Below are 19,181 nucleotides of genomic sequence, written 5' to 3' on the forward strand. Positions count from 1 at the left end.
AGTATAAATTAATGACATTTGAGATGAGGGAAATTATTTGAATAAACATACACCTTAATGCTTCCTCACTCTCTCACCGTACGTGTCGTCAGGGCGCAAAATTGATCAAAAAAACTTCAAAGCAGATGCCTCAATTTCAAAGCTTATAAGTAATGCTAATTGAACTTTTTGTTGAATGAAATGCTTACTCTCCCATAAGCTATTTTGTTTGTGCTTTGGCAATAAGCAGAAAGCTTTCTTTATATTTAACTAAATAAATTGAAAAAAAGAGGAGAAGAGAAGATTCCTTCAAGGCATTTACTATGGTGAAAGCATAGCAGAAAGACAAGCACAAGCTTTTAGCTAGAATGTGAAAAAATCTTTCAATTTTAAAAAACGTTTAATGCGATTTTATCGCGTAAATATTAAGTGAAATAAGGAAGATGTGTCTTACAGTCTCTTTTCCTGTCGTTTGTCGTACTTCCAATAAAATGAAATTGTACTCAAAATTCAATTTACTTTGGTAAAAAAAAAATGAAGAGAAATGCACGAGATAAATAAATGCTCTAAACTTTATCGTAATGCGATATTAATAATATTTTATGCCCTTTTTGAGGAAAATAAATTTGGTTCCTCTGTTTGTGTGTAAAAAAAAAAAAATGTAAACGACACGAGGCCAATTTCTCATGACTTTTTGTGAGGAACTTGGGGTTTGCTTAAGTGACATTTTGAGATTATTTATGGAAAATTAATTTATGAACGAACTTTTTTTTTACTTCCTTTGAAACTGATGATCAAAGATTATTCTGAGTTGATCTTTTGGTTTCTTTAGCGACACAAATGAAGAAGTCTTAGCGACGGAGCTTTTATGGCACTGTTAAAGCTCTTAATGATTTATTTGTCAGGTAAATGGAGGAAACAAGAAGGCGGCTTCCATTTAATGTTTAAAATCCCAGACAGAGCCGACGGACAGTCCATTGCTGATAAATATCACGATTACACCTTCTGCTGGTATTCTTGGATTTCTCTTAATACACTGCTGACGAAAAATATTAAAAGCCAATCCAAAGTGCCTTGTCTGAAGGGTGGCAGTCCCACAATCAGGCTAAGGATGATAAGGCTTACAGCTGACCATTCCTGAAATCAATTTGTACAAAGAATGCAACTTAAAGTAAAATAGAAGCTTTAAAAGCTCGATGTCGGAGCCTTCTTCATTTGTGGAGCTCGGATTTAATAAGTTATCACTTCATATTTTTATTCAATTAATTGCCATATTCTTAAATATTTCTATTGCTTCTCCCAAGTAGACAAAATCACATTATAAATCTAAGCTGCTATCCCGAGCAACACAAATGAATAACTCTCCACTAAAACTCTTTTACTAATATCAAATTGAGTCCACCTCAATGTGGAAGCCAAATGACGTACATATGGCTACCAAACGGAGGCACCACCATTTGTGCCGCTCGGGTATGTTAAGCTTCAAAGCTCAATAGCATCAAAAACACTCATAAAAACATAGTTTAAAAATTCATCATTATAAAATGAAAATATAAAAAAAATGAAAAGCTTCAAAGCTTCAGTATCAGTCTTGAAAATGATGAAAATTATTATTATCATAGTCAAAAGTTTCTCATTCAATGCATGAATTGTTTAAGCATGTTTAACGATAAGTGACTGAAAAGTAATAAGAACTTTAAGAATATAATTCATCTGTGGCAGTGGTGGACAACCTGTGCGGTGTGGCACCCTTATGTGCTGTAACAATTCAAAATTTAGTTCTACCTTCATTTGAGTTTTAAACAATCAATTTGATGCTGAACAGATTTACTTTATGGCTGTAAGGTCCAGGAGTAAGTCGTACCATGGCACAAAAAAGGTTGCACACCACTTAAGTCTCAGTTTTATGTCGATTCTAAAATAAATAAAAGAATTCCCTCTGAAGATTTTTAAAACGAAGAACTTTTTCAAACAGTGCGGTTATATGAATCTACTTAGAGTTTTATGATTGTCTTATTGAAGTTTCTCATATCTTTATGTTATGCAGGTTATATAATCGATGATTTAAGTACATTTTAAAGATAAGAATTCAGAATAAATAATAAGTTTTCGATTATTGAAATTTAACTTCCTTACTTTTTTAAGTACGAAGGATTAAGTTGTAAATTTTGAAGTTTTACTTGTTTTTGTCTTCTGTAATTTTAATCTAGTCATTGCGTCTAGAGTTCTGAGCGACACATTACAATGAATCGAATTTTTCTACGTAAAAATGTGTCGAAATCAGCAGTCATGGCAAATTTGCGCCTTACCGTCAATACGGAATCGTTGCAACACCTTTAGCAACACTTTGTGCTGCTCGGGAGTTAGATTAATCTGAGTTAATTTGAGTGCTGTGAAATCATAGAATGAGGTATGATTCATATGACTTGAAGTTCTAGTCTTGATGCCACTCATGTATATATCAGAGAATTAGTATTTTTACAACTTTTAACCAATTATATGGCAAAAGGTTACGTGGACGGCCAAAGAACATATGGAAAGAAGCTGTCGATCGAGAAAGTATTGCATTTGGAATCGGGAATTGGCAAGTTGTAGCCGCCAATAGAGCTTGTTTTAGACGGCATCTGAGCGAGGTCATGGATCACAATTGATCCATAAAAGTTTTAGTTTTGTAGTCTTTCACAAACATTCAGTCCGAGCGATATAAATCAAGAAGGCTCCACCACAGACTTTTTGAGACTTCGGAACTCCGGAATCAAAAGAAACTGTTTCATTTCTTCAGCTATATAGATGCACTCCACGGCTTATATTAGGTTCATGCAAAAGAAGTTTAGTTGAGCTTTAAAGGACCTTTTAGCGTGGCCTTCTTGTATCGTTCGTCCACAAAGCAGTCTCAAAATACTACAGTAAAGTATAAAGCAGTCTCAAAATACTATAGCAATGTATAAAGCATCAAGATTACATCTTTAAATCAATCACAAATTTTTATAGACTATAAATTTATAAGAACATAAGACATAGATGAGCACCAAAACTAGTAAAACATTTTTTCATTAACCTTTTAACCTCTTGTACTCCGCATCGCAAGCATCGAAATTGAAAATAAAAAGACACTTACATATTATGGTGATGAAATATTGCACACGTAACATAAAGCAGCATGATTGTTACTCAAACTTTTTGTATACTTTCTCATCATTTTACGGCGAAAGTTTTATTTTTATTTTACTGTTTCATGAACAAGCATGAAAGGAGAGCACTTAATTGAAAATGAATTAGGTTAGTGTAATCACCATAAATAAAGACGAAAAGAGACGAAAAGTTTAGGAAGCACTAAACATTTCGAGACAAGGCAAGAGACGGAGAAGAGAAAAATGCGAATCATACAAATTTATTGTACCAAAAAAAGAGGATGAAAAATTTGACCCACATGTCAAGAACATAAAAAAATTCTTTGAGGCAAAGCTTATTTTTTTTGGGAAGCAACGAAACTTTCTTTTAAACGCAAAAAATGTACATGATGTGTGTGTGTATAATTTTTTAAGTGAACATTGCGGCATGTGTACCGAGAAAAACAAATTTTTTTTTGTGTCCCCCCTAAAAAGGAAGTATGTTCATGTTTCAATTCACCGGAAAGTTCTCTTTTTTAATGCAGCAGCAGCAACAAAAAAAGGAAAGAAATATGAGCAACTGTTTCTCTCACGCAATAATGATTTTTACGTGTTTATAAATTTTTATAACTTTCTGAATGAATAATCATAATCGCAATTCTGTTTCTCTCTTTTTTTTTTGCATCATGAGCAATTGCTGCCGTCATACTTTCTCGTTTCAAGTGAAATAAACCTCTTTCCTTAATAGGGGTTTCGGATGAATGGATTCAGGCTGAGAATATCAATGAATCATGATGCAGTAAGGATGAAAAATGTTGCTTACTTAAATTTAATTAAAGATATAGCTGTTTTTTATAGTTCTGGGTCTTGCTAAAGGCAAAATATTTTAAAATGATTTAGTTAATATAGCTTAATATACAGAGCTTGTTGTTTCTAGAATGTAGATTGCATGTTTATTTTATCTTTTTTAATTTAGAGTTTAAGCAGCAGAAATGTTGCAGTGTCGTACAGATAATAGTGTCGGCAGATTGATCCTAACGATTCAGGTTCAGTGCCAGAGAAAGAATAGTTGAATCTTGGTGCTTTTTTGATGTTTTAGCCACGTCAATATGGTTTGTGCTTTTACGACACACAAATTGTGATTAGTTACTACATTGATATACCATGAATCCATACAAAGACCAGAGATGTCATGGATTTGAATGGCTTTGCTACTGCATTTTGCTCATACAAGTTGCCAGCGTTAGAGGTAATTATAAGCAACATCTACAGAATTTCATTGATCACAATTGTCCATTATGGCCAGCAACTTAATTAAAAAGGTTCTTACATTATAACATGAGGTAGATATGAGGTAGAATGACTTACTGTCCATTAGATCTGGTGAGAATCGGCATTTCTCGTTAAAAAGTGCTACAAATTGAATGTTCGAGAAATTTTACCATATCCTTGACATATTCTCCTTCAAATGTCTTAATACCCTATATTCTACGCCATAATTCTCGGAAGGACGAGGGATTGATTCTTGATCGACTTTAAATGAGTATTGATATGTGCAAATTTTCGAATTCAAGAACTCGATTATGAGAGTAAGTAAAGTATGCCTTCATGAGCAGGGTACATCAGGTTTCTAAAAGCATTTTGTTATGCAGAACTTGAATGTATTATAAGTACAATTCCTCGAACGACACAAATGAGGGATTTTATGTGGCATCCACATGATTGTCTAATTTCGAAGCTCAATGTCGGAACCTTCATCATTCGTGATCCTCGGAGAATGAATCATAAAACTACGAGCTTAATCAGCTTTTTACTTAGAACATCCAGTATCCCGGACTTAACGATGCTCATAGCATTAATTGACATTTTACTATTATCCCACAGTAATTACTCTATTCTCTGTAAAAGTTAATTCCCCTCATTAAGAATCCCTATTCCCAACTAGCATACAAAAAAAGTCAAGCTACTGTCTGCTTATCCTAAATAAAAATGAGATGCGGAACTTTTATGATACTAATTTTTATTTCCCTCATTTTCATTTTTGTTGTTCCCTTTCGAACAGGATGAGAACAAAAAAAAAGAAGAATAAAGAAAAGTTTAATGGCTTAATTTTTGACTGCACGATCTTTACACTCTCATTTTTATGTTTTAACCCTTTTTTGTGCTGTCTCTTTCTCCTTCCATTTTTCACTCTTCTGTGTGTTTTTTAAAAAATATTATAAACATTTATCCATTTTTAAGCTTCTGCAGCTTTTCTCAACAGCGTTAATTTCAACATTAAATGAACGTGAATGGGTGAAAAATTGTGACCCAAAAAGATTTTTTTTTTCGAAACAGTTTAATGCTCTTTTAATTCAAATCCTTCTTTTTGAAAAATAAAAATGTAAATTATTTTATAGAAGCCATTTTATGACTGTATGTGTGCCAGATACTAATAAAATTTTGTTAGGTTATGTTCAAGATTTAAAATTAATGTTCATTAACATTTTCTTGTTTTGAGACAAAAGGATTTTGGGCTGGTTTTTGTGGATTATGAGTTTATGGATAGTTCAATTTGTCTCAACTATGTATCGTATGTAAGAGAAGAGGGAGGATCCTAATGTAAGATAAGACTAAATGAGAGACTACTCAATTTTTGATCTGAGAAAAAATATAATTCTGAATATATGATCCTGAGAGAGACTCGAGTCCACATTCTATTATTTCCGGTCGAATGCTCCTTCCACTAAGCTATCGGGGAAACACTCCTAATGATATACCGTTTAAATGCCATTATTGGAATACAATTCTAATACCAATTCTCGAATTATCCTCACAATTTTGAACTCACACTCAATACTTACTTACTTACTGGAACCATGCTTCAATATGGAGCCTAGGTTTCTACAAAACGCCTTCTATCTGACTCTTTTGCTGGCCATATCATTAAGCTTATAAAAAATATCTATCTTTGCTTCTAAATGACATTCTTTTAAAACCGTCCTATGCCATGTTGCTTTTGGAGCTTCAGGACGTCTTTTCTCTTATGAATTCCATCCTAGGGCGATAAAACAAACTTGTGTTTCAAACAAAAGTGTAAATTTTTGCTGTATTGCACTTACGAAGTGTGTGAGCTATCCAGTCGTACTTTCGCATGAGTGCCCCCTCCCAGCACTTTTCAACAATGCACTATTTGATGATGCTCTCACTCAATACTTAGTGCACAACTTACACAATATTTTTCACAAAATTTACTTATCACTCAATTTTGAAGACTAGAAAATGGATCGAGCATCAATTCCTGCAAAGGAATAATTAAGCATAGATTTCTGATGTCGTTTGGAAACATTATTTTATTGAATTTTTAAATGATGCCAGGTGATCAGATACTACTTCCTTGGCATTGTCTATAGTCACCAGCAAAAGTAACATAAGATCTTCACGATTATCGTCTCAGTAACAGCTTCCCATCATTACTACTCTGCCTTTCCTGTTTCTTTACTGTTTACCTTCTACGCTGCCTGCTACAAATTATACAAAATGATCCGAGTATTAAAATGTCGAAGCTCCATAAGCAGAAAATCAGATAGACGAAGTAATTTTTAACGATGCGGTTATGATACAATGAAAATAAATTATTACACAGCATTAATAATATCGAAAATTGTTAAATTTATTTACCTTTTTTTCTCTCCATTCTCTGTCATTCTCACCTGAAGGTACGAGAAAAATAATTAAAAATAAAAAAAAAATATTTACTGTTCTCGTCATAAAAAATCTTCTTATCGGTCAACAAAAAATATTATTTTTTTTTATTAAACAATAAACTACCTTGAAAGTATTTTACTGTTTATACATGAAACCCTTTTTATGGCTTTTGATGTCGCTTTTATTGCTGCTAATATTATTAATAAACATATAACGGATGCTTTTTTGGAATGATAAAGGTAAAGTATATGGATGCTCCTTTTTTGGTCACCTTTTGTTTTGTAATTGAAAGGGTTCAGCATTAAACTTTTAGACATTTTTTGATCGTAATAGCTTTATGGAATTTCTTTTGTGAATATTTGTTCCTTTTCTTTTTGATGTGATAATGTGTCTATGGATTTTTGAGGTTATCATTGTTTGTATTTTGGGACATTTTGAGGCATGACATTGAAATTATTTAGATACAATGATCCCGAAGATTGTCTTTCGAAAGACATTTTATGGACTTTTTTGATTATGAATTTTAATGGACTTGTTATAAAATTATTTTGATGAGATTTTCTAGAAAAATTTTCTCTTGGGATATTTTTTTATGTCTTTTAATCTTTGATTGAAGATTAAGGCATCAGCTTTTTCATTTTCTATGCTTTTTCTTAAAGGCATGTCCAGTAATTTCTTTGAACAGTCTTAAATGTTAAAGGTATTTGGTATTTTTTGGTCGCGATGCTGCTGAACTTTTCATCTTGTTGCTGTGTCTCAACAAATCCTCAAAATGATCCGATTTTTCGGAAGTCGAAAATTCAAAATATAATTTGTGTTCTGAATAAAATAGGACTGAGCAATCTTTTATTTTTCACGGTAACTCAAGCCTCGATGGAAATTGCTCACAGCACACGGTTCATGGCATTTCGGTACACAGTATTTCAACCACTGGAATAAAATATTAATAAATTATGAGTGCATAACCCTAAATTTGTGTTATTAATTGATTAAATGCTCAAAAACATTTACTTTTCTTACATAATATTTAATAATTCCTTAGATTTTAACTTAATAAAGGCCCGATTTCGCTTAAGGGAGTTGGGGAGGCCGTTGATCTGACGCGGTGGCTGACCAAACGTCAAGTGTTTCAGAAGAACACCGCTGGCGATCGAAGCCTGAATAAGTACTTTAAAGAATAGATTTAAAGTCTATTCAAACACCTCGCCTTTAGGTGGCAGCCCAACAAACATGCTAGGTATAGTAGGTTTACAACTTGTCATATTCGAAACTTAACTGTACAAAGAAAATTACAAAAGGATGTCGCTCAAGACTCAATAATATTTTCATGAAATTTTTTGTAAGTTTCTAACGGAATTCAAATAATTCTTTAAATATTAAGACTCAAAATAGTTCAGAAGAACCCCTGCAGTGCTAAACTTAGAAATGTCTCTATTTATTTGTTTAAAATTTCTTGAGACTCAAGATCTATTGAAAATTTTGAAACTCAATTCAATTATGATAGAATATTGTGGGACATTTTTGACAAGGAATAATTAAGACATCAATAAAAATTTCTAAATTGTTTAATATTTTTAGTTCATTTTCTCAATTGTTCATCACTCTTATTTCATTCCAAAAACAGCAATATGTTCCAAGTAAATGGTAACAAAATTTCTAAAATGTCAATCATTGAACAAGTCAGTTTAACAGGGGTGTAGTCCAATATCTCATTTTGAGGGAGGAGGGGAAGTTTGAGAATTTTTACATGAAAAATTCTTACAAATTGAAGATTTTTTTTCGAAAAAGTGAGGAAGGTGGGAGCTAAAACCTGAATACACCCCAGCAATTCATTTTAGATTGATTCCAAACTATTCACTTTAATTCTACAAACTGTACAAACCTGGTTGTGACAATAAATTATTTTTCATCAATTTACAATGTTTCCACTTGATAATCAAATTAATTTATTTTTCCATCCAATTTGATTAAATTTTGCTACAGATTTTATTTGCAATAAATATTTTAATTTGTCAAACTCATGATTGAGTTTCAATAATCCTGTTAGTTATAGACGAATATCAGGATTGAATGATTCAATTCATTTCATTTATCAATTTGAATTAAGCTTGATTGTTGATGCGATTAAAATAAATAATATTGGAAGTTCCAATCTATAAAAAAAAATTATGTAACAGAAATGTCTTACAATTCTTGTGCTGCAAAACCGCCAAAACCACAAAAAGTTTTCCCCACTCTGAAAATTTTTATCAATTTCTAATTTCTTTAATGTAAAGGAACTGAAATAAATTTGATAGAAAATTTTCATTATGAGAATCGATATGGTTGTCATGTGAGCTATGAAATCTAATTTAAAAATGTCGAGACAGAAAATTTATTGAACAATGTCGAATGAGTGAAAGAGCATTATTTGTCATAATCAGACCATGCTTTCAGTTTATATGAAGATAGACATTCTGAATTATTTATCAGGAAAATTTTTATTTGTAAAATTGAAAATATCAATAGGAAATTGATACTTTTCTGATTATTGTCTAACAAATTTTCCTTATCATATTTTTGAGACTACTGACAAATGTTTAGGAATATTATAGAATACTCCTGTCACAGGTATCGTTAGCAATTTTTGTTTTGTGGTTTTTAAAAGAAGCTTGAATATGTCAGGAATTTTTTATGTCTTTAATGTCTAGAATATAGGAATTTTATTGAATTATGATGATTCATTACAGAAACACGATATTTTTTCAAAAATTCCGAGAATCGGTTTGATGCCATAAACATATCAGTTTCTACATTCAAAAAACATGACTCTCGTAAAAAGCAACAAACTTCCACGCTTGCATTTCGAGAGAATGCATTCCTATTCATACAGTATGGCAGCTTTGAACATGCCTGAAAACGAATCAGAAAATGAGATTTTTATAACCTAATAAATTATACACTTGATCTGTACGGCCAGCGAAATAAGTAAGAACTTACATGGAAGTTAAAAATGATTTTTATGCATAATTTGCATCCTTACTTGATATGCATTTATGATTTGTCTGTAATAAGATTTGATTCAGCAAAACGCATTTGTTGAATATTCTCTGATTTTCCTTTGATTTAGAAAAAAAAAAAATTGCTGTCTGTGCTTATGATCCTGTAAATGTATAGCTATTATAAGGTCTCGACTGTAATTTAGTTTTAATTAACTGTTTAATTAGAAACTTCAATTAAAAAGTATGTTTGTATCTGGAATATATGTTAGCACCCGAGTGACACAATGAAGTGAGTTATACATATTTTTGGTCGTAATAAAAATGGATCGAAATTAAACGTCACGATGCCGTCAGGGCATACTTTTAATACGACAACATTTCTGTGTCATTACAAACACAGTTTTTTGTTCGGTAATATTGATTGTCAATTTGGTTTAGGGAGTCGTCCACTTAATACGTTCGCTCTGTAGGAGAAATGGGAAGAGGGTGAATGAAAATTTTGTAAAAAGATAGAGGGAGAGGAAGGCCTAAAAAATCATTTTTTGAGTATGTGAACATCTCTTCAGCTCGAGAATGACCAAAGAATTCTTGGAAGGAGTCTGTTGATAGAGACAGTGTATAACTTGTTATTGGCAATTTGCAAAGGCGATAGAGCGATAGAAGATCACAGCTGATTTGTACGACCAGCAAAGTAAGTAAGAATTTCCCATTAAATTTATGATGATTTGGGTAATTGAGTATATTAAGCACATTCAAATCGAATTTTAAATCAAAAGAGAATTAAATTTGCAGAAAATTAAAAGCAGAAATTTCAATCTATTTATAGACAAATTTACATTAAGCCAAATAACTTTTCAATTCCTTTCATTTCAATACAAAAGGATAAACTGAGTCTGTACATACATGTATGTACAATATGTGAAGAAAATGAAAAAGAATAAAAAGTTGTTTTGCATTTTCTTCTTCTTCCTTTAAAACCAGCTTACAGCAATCATGAAATATGCTAATTTTATGAGCTTTTCATTCTCGGTTGGGAATAAGGAAGAGAGAAAGATGCATAAAAAAAGGAGAAAAGAAAAACAAAACCAAATGAAATTATACAGGAACAACATTTATACAAACTCATATATTATATACATATAAGCACATGGAAGGAAGGCAGAAGTAAAAAGAATAAAGCAAGATCCTTTTTTCATATGGAATATTCAGTAAGCTTACATGAAAAAGCTGGCACTGCTGTTACTACAGTTGGCTTTAGTAAGTCCAAAAGTTGTTATGAAAAATTAACAAAGTTAATTCTAAACTGACACAAAGTGACAGAAAAAGGGTCTTTTCAGGATTTCTCTTTGTCTTCCTTCCTCATCCCTCCCCGCACATACAAAAAAAATATAAAGTGAAATAAATTTTGCCTCTTTTTTCCATTCTTCATGTTCCTTTATTAGATTCACACACAGTTTTAAGTTTGAGCTGTGTTTATATAGAATATGTCAAAGGACTTTTCTCCTCATCTTATAGAGCATTTGCTGACTGAGACGGGTAACCCTTTTTATTTGCCTTGCTTCTTATGCATACAAAACCATAATAAAAGAAAAGAAGTAAAGCTTTTCAGCATAGAAATAAAGTCAAGCCTTTTTGCAACTGCCTGCCCTTTTTGGCTTCCTTTCAGCATCTCTCTCTCACTCACATTCTATTTACACATTCTTACTCGAATCAACAAAATTGTTGTGAAAGTCCAAATCTGAACATAATGACCAAAAAATTGGACACAAAAGGTTTTATGGTTACACAAAAGAATTCAAATTCAGTGGTCGATTATTAGCATTTCAATAAATTAGAATATCACTTTTATACTGTTTTATATATTTTTTTTTCTCTGTCCTTTTTCAAAACTTTTCGATTTACTTATCGCATTGGCTCTTTGTTACTCCCTTCTATGAATATAGCCCAGATAATAAACTTTGTTATTGACTTTTTGGAAGGTTTTACTTACAATAGAAATTTTGCCAGAATTTGGGCCATAATATTATGAGCCATTATAACAAATAGCTAATTTATATTGAACTTCAATAAATGGAACTGTGGCAATAGTAATAGAGTGAGAATGCTTTCCCAATTTTAAAGGGGATGTATCTATAGTTTTCAGGTTGCTTTGTAAAGATTGCTACTTACTTACTTACTTCGCTGGCCGTACAGATCAACTGTGATCCATGACCTCCCTCAGATGTCGCCTATAACTGGTTCTATCGCCGGCTTCCGCTTGCCAATTGCCAATACTAAATACAATGCTGTCTCTATCGAAAAGGTTGGTAACTTTATCATAATATATGTAATATATTTGTTGTTACCTAGGATCATCTAGCTTTAGGCATTGACAGAAATTTCTTGCAAAGCGACTGTATTGCCATTGTCTTGAAACTGTCTAGGCATTTTGTGATAAATTTTGGATTTTATCAGGAAATTGGGAGGAGTTAATTCTGGTTGCATCTGGATCTTATTCAGAAAGTAGATGACGAAGATGTAATGGAAAAAAATCCAGTTTCTGCTCGGTGAGACTCTAGGATTGGAGTAGATATAATAAAATCCTGCCTCTGGCTGATCAGGTTATTGGTACTCATGACTGCTTTATATAAGGTTATTCGCCTTTTCAACCCAGAGTGACGCAAGTGAACAAAACTCTGTCATGGGGTTATTCAGGCTTCGATAATGCTCATTTGGCATTCACATCGAGTCGGTTTCCTTTTGGTGTTGATCCGTGTTAATAAGTGACCTTGCACAGAGCCTTCTTCAATTGTGTCGCTCAAGTATGTCTTGTCTCTTCCAGACTACATAGATCTCACGACCTTTAATTGTCAATTCTAATTAAATCCTGATAAAGCTTCTGATAAGTGGACAATTCCATGTCAATTGATTCCTTGATGACAATTAACCTTTTGAAAGAATAACATTCCACTAACAAGTCATTAACTGCCAACTATGAACTGGGATGTGAGCTAGAAAAAGTTTTGTACCATTGCTTCCATTATTTAAAATCTTTGGAACAAACAAATCCGATTTAAAATTCAAATTCAATGTGTGTATTTTATCTTTTGATCTGATATAAATTCAAATTTGATGTAAATAAGAAGTTCAAAAGAATCTACATTTCTTATCGGATATAAATGACGACTTTAAAGTTTAATTTTGTTGCAGACTAAATGAAAAAAAAAAGAGTAAAGCATCCAGAATTCAACAACAAGATGATATAAAGCTTCCGAATGAAAATAATTTCCGGAAAATTTTACTTCATGAACAAACTTGGATTAAAGATGAGAGGATTAAAAATTATGAATATGAACATTTTTTGCATACGAGGAAGCTTCTTTAATCTTTAAAATTAATATTTTTTACTCATTTCCATGCTTAAATTTTTAATTAGATGTGGTGAAATGTCTTGCATGAAGCTTTTATTTAATGCACATATTTAAAATTATTTCTTTTAAAGATTAAAATCTGCTTTCGACATTTTTCATTAAGCATTGCTATTTTCCAAAATTTTACTATCTACAGTAGTGCTGGGCAACCTATTTCAAGCCACGGCCTCCAATGTACTGTCATTAAATTTAAGAACTTCTAAAAAATTGTCAATTTTTGGGTTTTCAGAAAACAATTTAATGCATAAAAATGTGCCGCGGCACACAGGTTGCTCACCACTGATCAAAAAATTAGAAACTGAGAAAAAGAAGCTTCAAGCTATTATTTAGAAAATGCTTAGTTGTAAAATTTAAAACGAAATGAACTTAGAAAGGGGTCGTTCACATTTAACGCTTTGGGGGGCTTTCATTTAAGCCAGTGATGGACAACCTGTGTGCTGCGGCACTCTAGTACGCCGCTAACATTATTTGGAATTGATTAGGGTTTCTGAAAAACGGCATTTTTAAAAAACGGCCGTTTCCGTTTTTTTCCGAAAAACGGCCGTTAACGGGTCCGTTTTTTTATTAGTACCGAAAAAATACGTCACATTCAAATTGAAGTCCTTTTTGATTTGCCAAAATATGTACATGAAAAATTTAGTTCTAAAAGTGTACCGCAGGCTAAAAACTTGACGAATATTAATTTTCTTAATTTAAGTTAATAATTAAAAAATTTTTTTGAGTCGAAAAATTAAATAAATTTTTGAAAAATTTCAAAAAATTCAGGAAAAAAGTCATATTAAAAAACGGAAAAACGGCTAGCAAAAAACGGCCGTTTTCCGTTTTTATTTTTTCAAAAAACGGCCCGTTTTCCGTTTTCGTTAACGGCATCAGAAACCCTAGAATTGATTTGTACTGTACTAAGTGTGTAATTTCAGTCTAGGCATGTCATCAAGTAGTGCCCCGAAAAATAAAAGGTTGCCCACAACTGATTTAAACAACAGAAATTCTGAGAATTTTATTATACTTTTTAGAAAAAAGTTCGTTATTCTGTAACGTAATGAACGATCCCAAATCAAATGAATAATTTCATACTTAATGTAATGAAGGTCTTGGCATTTTACTGCTCGACAAACAATTTAAGCACTTTTAAATCATTTTAAAAATTAAATTTTCTCGTACTCCGGATAAGCGTAATGATTCAGTTTTATAAAACATCTGATAAAGCTTAGAATTCTGAATTTTATTCCAAAACAACTTAATCTCTTGGTTCACAGAATGATTCACTTTGATTGACAGTAATCAAGACACTTCTATCAAAATACTTGTCGACTAATTCATTAACATGAGCTGAAACTGATTCGTCAAGTTGAGGTGTGGTTGAGAGAATCCATGCAAATTGGATTGATTTGTTTCCAGGTATATTGCCGCATGTGTAGACGACTGAATACTTTTCGTAATCCGTTGACAGAACCCAATAGTTTGACTTTGTTAAAGCTAATAAAAAAACAGCCAATTAAAATCAAATGTGTGATAAATTTGAGGATGTAACTTACGTTGATCTCCAAAAGCGACATTCAATTTTGCTTCGAGTGGCAAATGGTCAGGTTCACTAACAATGGCTTTTCCAATAGCACATTCATTGCCTGTAGGTTTCTTGCAACAGTTGTGTACTTTGACAGTTTTGTCACTATTGAGAGTGTAGATAGCTCGTGAGCATTCGCAGTCTTTTTGGAACATGGCATTATAACGATATACTTCGTACCATTTTTGCGAGATATACTGAAATAATTTAAAATATATTGGTTAATTTAATTTGATGAAATAATAATATAATTTAGTTCACTATTCATTCTCTATTTGTATGTCGGTTCTGCTTTCATTTTATTCAAAGCAAAGAATTGGGATAGTAATGTGCGAAAACAGAAATATGCAAGTCACTGTCAAATCGAAAACATTCTACGTAATTTTTTGAGAGATCGGTCTCTGTAAGGAATCTAACTCAGCTACGCTCAAAAGAGAGGATGAACATAGATCGTTTGCGTAACCACTTGACCTCAGAAGCCTTCTTCTGACAAAACCGGCTAATTATGGCTCGATATCTGAATTATCATTCTGCTCAGATACTACAACTGGTTAGTTTTATAACGGCAATAAAGAATACAATCCCTGTTAAGCAATAAACAGAAGTTAAGCTTTTCTTTTAGAATGGTCTTTTGATACTTGTGTGCATTAAGTTTTGAAATGAAAAGGTCAGGGTTATGCACAATCAAGTGTATCAAAGTGTAACACCAGATGAAATATTTGGCAATTCAGCAGTTTTTCTATTTATGTATCACTTCATAAGCAGAACTTGAATGTCTTATCACAAAATAATCCATTTTCAATTAAATTTAATGCTTCTGCAGTTTTGCGGCCTAAATATAAGAATATGTTAATGTCATTCACCTTTTGAAGATCAAAATCCTGTTGTACTGGTCTATCTGGACATGCACTGTTGAAAAACTGCTGAGCAGATATTAAGCTAACACTTAACAATACAAATAATAATTTTAACATTTTAAACAGCAACGTCGATGTGTTCCTAACAAAGTTGGTTAACAAACTAAAATAATAGTTGCTGATCGCTCTTTTATATTGAAAAATTATTTTTTTTTACTCAATATTATCTCATATTTCGTGTGGTCAAAGTACATCTAACATATGATGATTCACAATTTCTTCGTTTTTTCATGCATAAACACGTTAGTTAAGAATCTTCGAGAGTCAAAAAAGTTCAAGTCATTATCACGAAGCAAGAAGTTGATAAGGGGTCGATCACCTATTACGGAACAATTAAGGGGTATAGGTATGGTTACGCTTCAAAAAGTTAAAAGGTTCCAGATTACGGAGAGAGGGGTCAAAAATGTTTTTTTGCATCACGTAATAATTGAATAGCCCCTAAAGGGGATAATTTTAAGATCTCCCTTAACCTAACTCCTTAATGTTTTATAACAAACCTATGTAACAACTCATCTCCCCTTTCACTCTAAAAGTTACAAAATTTCCGAACGCTCCCTAAACCAGTTAATGACATAAAATAGCTATTAAATCAAATTTAATCGGAGGATTTTATTTAATCGCTATTAAATTACTTTCCGAGCAACACATGATATTGATGATGATGATGCTGTAAATGCACTTTTCATCAAGCTATGACTAGTCACACGACTAGTTTTTGTCACGGTTAAGAAGTCAAGATCAATCTGTGATAAATGGATTTGCATACAATTTCGTCGTCATGGCGAGTCGCTCGGTCTTCCATCAGTAGCTTATTTTTGAACAATTAAAAAATTTTAATTTGATTTTTAAATATTAAAAACAAACAAAATACCGGATAAATGTTACGTTTGTAGTTGCTTTTAGAGCTTATGTCATAATGATCTAGAATGTTATGATATTTCGGTTACTGCCTTTTATATGGATCCTCGCTTAATTCCTTGGTTGGGGCGCATGTGACACCCTTGCAGCAACGAGAGAACGTTAAAAACCGACTCTACCCTTCGAGAACTTCAGCTTGTTCAGAATGTTAAGGACTTTAGTGTCCTTTTCTGCACATTCAATCTAGGAATTATTTGGTCTTCCTTAAGATTTCTTACCATCTACAAAGTTTTATACTGTTGCTCTAAATACTGAGGCATCCTCTGAGCATCTCCATACATGACAAGTCCATCTCATGTCGTGGTCGAAACTCTTCTCCTTCTTTTATAGGCGTACGAATCGTTCGAAGTACATATACGACTTTAAAAGACACCAAGAGCTTCTTCATCAGCTTGTGGTGAGTTCCAGGTGTCCAAGCCATATAGTGCAATAACTCGAATCAGTGTCTTGTTCAACATAACCTTTGTTCCTCTTGATAGACTCTTAGTTATGGATGCGCTGAAGTTAATTTAACATTTGACATTTCAAGAAACTTTTTCACACCTAATCAAGAGTTAACGTCTTGAATGAAACTTCTAAGAAATCTAAATAAAACCCATTAAGCGATTCTCGTAAACAAAACTATTCCAACATCACTTAGAAAAGTTCAAGAAAGTAAATCGCTTAAAAAACTTTCAAGTAAAGATAAAAAAGAAAATCTTTTGAATAACAAATTTATTTTATAAAATTAATAAAACTTCAATCGCACTATTTGTGCCATTTGGATAGAAAAAAAAAGAATCAAACAGTAAAATTTTCGCTCTGATACTCCAAGCAAGGCTCCTGACAATTTGATAAAAAAAAAAACTTTTTTATTTGTAGTTCTATAGAAGAAAAATACTTGATTTAAATTCCTCTGCTTTTGTCATGATAAACTGAAAACTTGTAAACTTTATAGTCGCAAAAGGAAATGCAATAAAAACGACACAGAAATGGTAAAAAAAGAGAGAAGTAAAGGAAGGAAATTTTATAATAAATTGACATAGAAAAACTTTTACATTAAATTGCTTTTAATGAGCACAAAAGTTTTTCTAAGATTTGCATTGGAAAATTTCCATCTCCAATTTTTTTGGAGAGAAGGAGGAAACATTTTATAACTTTTGGACCTTAATTTTGATTTGAGGACGGCATTAAAAGATTTATGTCCGTTTGTCTATAGTTTATTTACATTTTTATAGCTTGTAAGGCTAGGGTGCCTAATTTTTCACAGCACAGTAATGTGTTTTATCTGTTTTTTGGTCTATAAAATTGATGTGCTTAGTTGAATTGTTTTAGGGATGGAATTTTTTGAAGTGCTTAATACAAAAATCTTTGTTTTTTTATGTGACACAGTTTTAGGAAACTTCCTTTTGAAAACATATACTCAAATCACAACGTGTTGGCTTGGGTGTCGCTACGTTGTCGAATTGTAGTTAATATTGTGGTTATTGGATTGCTCGGGATTAATGTCATGAATAGTGTATGCATCTTTGTCATATTGACAACACATTATGGAATGATTAAAAAGATCGAACTCTGGTGGGAATCGAACTTTTTTGCTTACGAATGTAACGTTTCCAGATTTTTGTTGGGCTGTTCATACATTCGGTCACAGAAGCCTTTCTGTTGCACTGACAAAATAGTCTTCTTATGACACTCTACCCTAGATTCCATTCTACTCGATATCACAATGCATTTACGTTATAAGTAAATAGGCACATTGCTATATTGCAGGGCACATCAAGTCGTTTGAAGTACTCTTGTCCTGCGGAGATTGCTCATGGTTCGGATCCCACAATAAATAAGTCTTGCTTTCTTAAAAGGTCGATTGTAAGCCTTACCATCTCTATCATGATTGTGAGGCTGTCACCCTGTAGACGAGGTGGTTTGCAAGTGGTTTGGATAGGCTTTTACTCTTTTATACTTATCCCGACAAATAGCTCGGTTGCCATCTAATTAGCTTCGGATTCAGACTTCGGCTTCCCCAATTTCCCAAAGAATGTGGTACACTAGATTATTAATATCAGTACCTCCATTTCATATGACACATACATAATTATTTCTAGGTACCCTATTGAATCCATTTTCATGATCTATTTACCAAAAGTTCAATAAACGCTTTAAATTCATTTAAATGATTAATATTGCCGTCTCTTTTATTGTTTGCCATAAAGTAAAATGATATTTAATAGTTCGGTCATAATAATCTCAATTTCATATCACAAATGGTTACATAAAAAGGAGCCATAAATGCGTCACAATTACCATTGTTTTTATGTTCGTCCCCCTTTAAAAAAACTTGTACATGTAAACAGATTTCTTGCTTCAGGATGTTGCTTAAGCATAAAGTTTTCTGTAAATTATCAATGCATATAAATTCAATGATGACGAGGCTAGTGGCTGCAATACTTTCTGTATGATTATGCAAATTACATCTGCAAGTTCACAGTTTACAAAATGTTCTATGCATTTGGCAAAATATTTGCATGAATAACAAACTTTATTAAATAACTACAATATAAAAAAATTGTAGACAATAATACACATACAACTGGCTCACATCAGCTCTTCAGGGAAGAGACTATTTCAAAGACAAT

The 19,181-nt window shown here is 32.3% G+C and overlaps 1 protein-coding gene across 1 annotated transcript; it reads right to left on the minus strand.

The window, feature by feature from the left end:
- Positions 1-14,368: 14,368 nt before the first annotated feature.
- LOC139099891 (apolipoprotein D-like) lies at positions 14,369-15,760 on the minus strand. Its single transcript, XM_070652441.1, has 3 exons — positions 15,595-15,760; positions 14,703-14,928; positions 14,369-14,643 (listed from the first exon to the last, which is right to left on the minus strand). Exons 1-3 carry the CDS (start codon positions 15,703-15,705, stop codon positions 14,405-14,407), a joined length of 576 nt encoding a protein of 191 aa, XP_070508542.1. The 5' UTR covers positions 15,706-15,760; the 3' UTR covers positions 14,369-14,404.
- Between the last annotated feature and the right edge of the window lie 3,421 nt (positions 15,761-19,181).

Source organism: Chironomus tepperi, unplaced genomic scaffold, assembly GCF_022539635.2.
Source record: "Chironomus tepperi strain 1889 unplaced genomic scaffold, CSIRO-AGI_Ctep_v1 contig_48, whole genome shotgun sequence".
In the NCBI taxonomy this organism is placed as follows: domain Eukaryota; kingdom Metazoa; phylum Arthropoda; class Insecta; order Diptera; family Chironomidae; genus Chironomus; species Chironomus tepperi.

Coding starts and splice junctions, on each gene's coding strand:
- LOC139099891 (XM_070652441.1), bottom strand. CDS start 15,705: ATGTTAAAATTATTATTTGTATTGTTAAGTGTTAGCTTAATATCTGCT. Junction 14,929..15,594: donor AGGATTTTGATCTTCAAAAG/GTGAATGACATT, acceptor AAATTATTTCAG/TATATCTCGCAAAAATGGTA. Junction 14,644..14,702: donor TGTCGCTTTTGGAGATCAAC/GTAAGTTACATC, acceptor TTTTTTTATTAG/CTTTAACAAAGTCAAACTAT.